Genomic DNA, 5,430 nt, shown 5'->3' on the forward strand with positions numbered 1-5,430 from the left:
ATCCTGTGTTAGTGCAGCAAGAGCTCTTCTTACTGACTGAGTCATCTTTCTAGCCCCTAAAGAGGGAGGGAGCTAAGGAAAGGGCGAGCAACGTCGGCACAAGCCTTTATTCCCAGCACTCGGGAGACGGAGGCAGCCAGAAATTCTCAAGTTCGTGGCCAGTTTGGTCTACAGAGCGTATTCAGTCAGTTAGGGCATAAAGACCCTGTCTTTCTTCAAAAGAAGAAAGGAAAGAAAAAATAAAAATAAATGGGCATGCATCCATCTGCTGGGTTAATGATCTACACCATTCAGCCTTCGGGACTTACCCCAGCATTGGGCCTCTGGTTTCCCTGCCTCAACTACCCAAGAAACCAAGGTGCTTCCAACAGCCCTCTCCCTTCTCCTCCTCCTCCAGCTTGCTCTCCCACCTCCTCCTCCAGCTTGCTCTCCCACTCTCCCCTTCCCGCAGCATGCCCCATGCTCACCACCCGGGGTTAATTTAGAATCATCACAGATTTCCTTGGCAGGCTGCCCCGTGATCTTTCGCAGCGGTCCTCTGACCTCTGGACATTGCTCTCCTGGGCCAGATAAGGCTGTTTGCTCCTTAGAGGGAAGGGATCTATGGGGGGGGGGGGGAGGACTCGAAGCATTTATTATCGTGACACACTTGGAAGCATTTATGGCCCAAATACTAAACGCTGAACGTTGGTTCAGGTAATCCTCATTAAAAGGCCCAGCCAACCTGGTCCTAAAACTCGCAGGTGAGGGCAGAGACCTGGAGCAGTGGGGCTTTGGCTGGGGCGAGGGTAGACTCCCGAGGGGTCTAGCCTCGGGCTACTGCCGAGGAAGCCTCGAAAGGCCGCGCCGGGAGAAGAACTTTTTACCTGGGCACTACCCACCTTGAGTGGCCTGAGGCGTTTTGGAGCGCCAGGACCTCAGCCTTGGAGCGGACCGGCAAGACACGTGACCCTTCGGGGGCGGAGTCCCTGGAGCCCCGCCCCCAGCCTGGCCAGTTAACCCGAGGCTCGAGCGCGGGCGCGCAGTTTGTGGAGCAGCGGCGGCGGAGCGGACGGCGGCGGTGTTTTCCCTGCCGCGGTCATGGCCACGGTTCGGGAGAAGGCTGCGGCGTTGGACTTGTCGGCTCTGCACAGCCCCGCGCAGAGGCCTCCGGGTGGGTCGGAGGGCAGCGCGGGGCGGGCGCGGGCTGTGGGCGGGCGGCGCGCACCGCGGGCTGGGCGACCGCGAGGATCCGCTTTCTCCCACGGGTGGGCAGCGAGCCACCGACCCCGCCGCTGCCAGATCCCGGCATTTTAGGAACTTTCCCGAACTTAGTTCGTAGTGGGGCCCCGGGTGAGGCTCCACAGCCTGACTTGTGACAAGCGCGGAGTTTTGAATAGCTTCCTGTCCAGCGTCTGGAGCACGAACTCTGACTGCATGGTAGGACCAGAGGTCGGTGGCTCCCCAGATTCCGAAGATGAAATGTGTGTGTGTGTGTGTGTGTGTGTGTGTGTGTGTGTTGTGTGTTGTGTGAATTTAACCTTTTCTGAACAAGCAGTGTTTCAGTGAATCCGTTTTATCCCTTCTTTCCTTCTTTGATAGTTACATGACTTTGGGAGGGAGAGAGATTTTATTGAATCACTGAGGGCGGGTCTAAGGTCTTTGAACCGAATCAGCTACTCTGTTCTAAAATTCCAACCCTATCATATCTCATTCTGCACATGGGGTGAGTCGGGTGACTTGGGATGTTTGGCTTCGTCTGGATGAGGTGCCACTTTACCCCTTTCTGAAGCTGGAGAAATTGGCTCTCTACCAAAGCTTTTCATTTGTAAAATGCCCGTTTGTGAAACAGTGATTCCTTCCTCTCGGTCAGATGAGTGTATCTTAGTGGCCCCACTATTGTGTTTGACTTACTGATTAATGCTTCATTAATTAGTAACATTAACATTTGGACCAATTTTGCTAGAGAACTACTTGTCTTTGGTGCTTTCTCAGTACAGATTATAAAACGGTCCATATACGCCAGCTGTAGTGGCTGGTGCAAGCCCTTAGTCCCAGCACTGGAGAGGCAAAGGCAGGCAGTTCTCTGAATTCCAAGTCAGCCTGGTCAACACAGCAAGTTACAAGATGAGACTGTCTCAAAAATCAAAGCAAACGAAAAACTGAACATATTCTGCTTCCATCGAAAAGGCTTCGATCATTCTGACACTTGAAGTGATATCTTTAAGCTTAGATCGTAATCCTGTCACTTGAAATATTATCTTTAGGCCCTCCGGTAAATGACATTTCCAAATTTACCAACTTAAACGCGACAGTCTTTTCTCTCAGCGGCAGTGTCAGTTCTGGACTTTGGACACTTGTGAACACCTTTTTAGATGGTGAGAGGGAATAAAAGTTAAAACTGTGTAGAAGACTCACAGAGGGAAGAGGGGAAGAGTGGACCTGTGGACCAGCACATTTTTATTAAAGGAGAAGACTGCTTCCTGTCCTTTGCACATGGTACAGTGTGCTGAGGGTCGGCTGCGGGCTCTCGTGTTTGTTAATGTTTATTCCTCGTCACCTTGACTTGCTTTGTCCCAGTCCTCATGAGCAAGGTAATGGGAGCCCAGGGTTTTGGTTGCTTGCCATTCCCGTGCTGTGTGCTCTGGCAGGCAGCTTTGTACTTTTCCCTCTCCAGGGCTTAGTAACTCTTTCATACCATCAGCGGGCTATAAGCACAAGCAGGAACTTGACTGATGAGGAAGAAAAAGAGTTTTATGCTAATCTGCGGCCAGAACTTAAGACACCTGTCTTAATACAGACCCAGAAGAAAGCGGTGTGTTATCTTGTTATCCCTTTATACTGTAACCCAAGTCTTCGAATTTGCCTGGTGTCACTTTTCCAGGGAGCTCAGAACACTCCCCATATGCTTTCTCATTAATCTCTGAATTAAGTGGGGGCCGGTCCCTGCTTTTGGTGATGCTTGTCTTAGGCCATGTTAAAAGCGTTCTTGTCAGCAGACTTGTTTTCTACCAGCAGCCAGCCTTTCCCAAGGCAGCTCAGAGTCAGCCTCTCTCTGATGCCGAATAGGAAAACAAACTTGGGACTGTCAAAGGCAATCTCCAGTAAAAGTGTTGCAGTATCCGTTTCTGCAGTATAGGAAAGTTTCCCACTTGGCCTCAGCTCCCCGGGTGTAATAGAAACCTCTATACTCTTTGTTTTCGTGACGTTTCAGTTACTGTCCACTAAGCATTTCTCTGAGTAATCTTAAACATACTATTTAGGTATTTTTATTTTATGTGTTATCAGTGTTTTTCTCGCATGTATGTTTGTGTACCACAGATGTGACCGGTGCCTTCGGAGATGGAAAGAGGGCAATGGATCACCTGGAACAGGTGTTGCAGACAGCTGGGAGCTGCCATGTGGGTGCTAGGAATTGAACCAGGATCCTCTGGGAGAGCAGTCAGTACTCTTAACCCCTGAGCCATCTCTCCAGCCCTAAGTAAATTTTTTTGGATTAATTTATTTCACTTTTTAAGTGTATACGTGTTTTGCCTGTCTATCTGTATGTACTCCATGTGTGCGCCTTGTGCACAGGATCCTCGGGAACTGGAGTTACAGATGGTTGTAGCCACCATGTGGGTGCCAGGAACTGAAACTGGGTTCTCTGCAAGAGCAGCAAGTGTCCTTAACCACTGAGCATCTCTCTAGCCTGAGTAATGTTTTTAGAACTGCTATCAAGGGGTTGGAGAGGTGACTCAGCCGTGAAGAGGACTTAGCTTGACTCAGCACCCTCATAAAGTGTTACAGCTGTCTGGAGCTCCAGCTCCACGGACTCCGACCTCCTCCTCTGGCCTCTGCTGGCACCAGGCATGCATGTGGTGTCAGACATATATTAAGGCAAATACTTATGCACATAAAATAATGAAACAAAATGGAAAAAAGAAAACTACTATGGGAAATAATTTTTCTGTGCTGGGGATCAAACTCAGGCCTTTATCCATGCTAGACAAATGTTCTTTTACTGAATGGCACCCAAATTTTCAATGGTTTTGTTGTTGTTGTTGTTGAACTGTTTATGTGTGTGTGATGAGCACAGAGACCGGAGGAGGGCCCCAGATCTTCTGGATCTGAATTTATAGGTGGTTGTGAGCTGCCAGCTGTGGGTATTAGCAGCTGGATTCAGGTCCTGAAATAGCAGCAAGTGTTCTTAACGTCTGAGCCATCTCTCCAGTCTTCACAGCTTTTTCTTTCTTTATGGAGACAGGGTTTTCTGTTGTAGCTCAATCTTGCCTCCAGCTGGACATCCTCTTCCCCCAGCCTTCTGAGCTTGCGGAGATTACAGGCTTGTGCCGCCACGTGTGGTGGATGGTATTTCTTAAAATTCTCTTAACTCCTAAATAGTGTAATGGTGGTGCAAAGGTTCAATCTTAGCCCTGGTTTTGTCATCTTTTGAATGGTCTTTGACTGGACTTTCTTTTGGAACTTGACATCACTCTCCACATGGAATATCTTCCGTGAGTATGGTCGTTCTGAGAAAGCAAATAAATAATAGAAGATGACTGTTAACTAAAAAGCTCCTCATTTACCCAGATTGTGTTCTTTGTTCCTTTTCTCTTCAATGAGCCTGTGCAGGATTTTATAGTCACTTTGCAGTAACTTGTCTTCTCTCCTTGGGCTCCTCTAGACACCGATAGTTTCCCAGTGTCCGCCAGCATCCCTGGCTTTCTTGTCTCCTTGGGCTCCTCTAGACACTGATAGTTTCCCAGTCTCCGCCAGCATCCCTGGCTTGAACTGGCCATCTGGTTATTGTTGTACACAGCCACATTAGCATATATGATTGCAACAGGGTCATATTTTAGTAAAGGGTGGACCCAAGAGTGACACACAGGTCACTGGGACTCCCCAATCCTTGCTGCCTTACTCTGCACCTGTAGCAGGTGACTGTGTCATACAGTCACAAGTTCCCACGCCTGAAGAGTGTGTCATCAGCCCAGGCTCTGCTGACCCCGACTGTGTTGCAGGAGTCATCCTGTGGATTGTAGGACTTTAGCAATGTTTCTAGATGTCAGTATGCCCTTCCATCCCATTGTGATAAATGAAAAATGCCTCCTAAGAGGTCCGATGAGGGTGTAAAATAATCCACCGAGAACCCATTGGGTTAACCTTTACAAATGGCTTTTAGTAGTTAGCAGTCATCAACAAGTAACAAGTGTTCATCAACCAGTGTGGAAGCAATGTTGGGTGAGACAACCCAAAAACCTGCTAAGTATTTTAACCTCTATAAGGAAACTTGAAACATATGCACTAGCTCTATTTCTTAAAGCTTAAGAGGAAAAAAAAGAGTCATTTCAACGACTTTAAAAGTTGAGTCCAGCCGGGCTGTGGTGGCGCACGCCTTTAATCCCAGCACTCGGGAGGCAGAGGCAGGCGGATCTCTGTGAGTTCGAGACCAGCCTGGTCTACAGAGCT

General features: G+C 48.8%; 1 protein-coding gene across 1 annotated transcript in view; it reads left to right on the forward strand.

Moving 5' to 3' along the window:
• The first annotated feature begins 1,039 nt into the window (after positions 1-1,039).
• Positions 1,040-5,430, forward strand: part of Depdc7 (DEP domain containing 7) — a 22,835-nt gene continuing 18,444 nt past the window's right edge. The window contains exon 1 of the mRNA XM_005364065.3: positions 1,040-1,153. Coding sequence (XP_005364122.1) covers positions 1,081-1,153 — 73 coding nt within the window. The 5' untranslated portion in view covers positions 1,040-1,080. The remainder of the gene's footprint in view (positions 1,154-5,430) is intronic.

Source organism: Microtus ochrogaster (genome assembly GCF_000317375.1).
Source record: "Microtus ochrogaster isolate Prairie Vole_2 chromosome 14 unlocalized genomic scaffold, MicOch1.0 chr14_random_1, whole genome shotgun sequence".
Lineage (NCBI taxonomy): Eukaryota > Metazoa > Chordata > Mammalia > Rodentia > Cricetidae > Microtus > Microtus ochrogaster.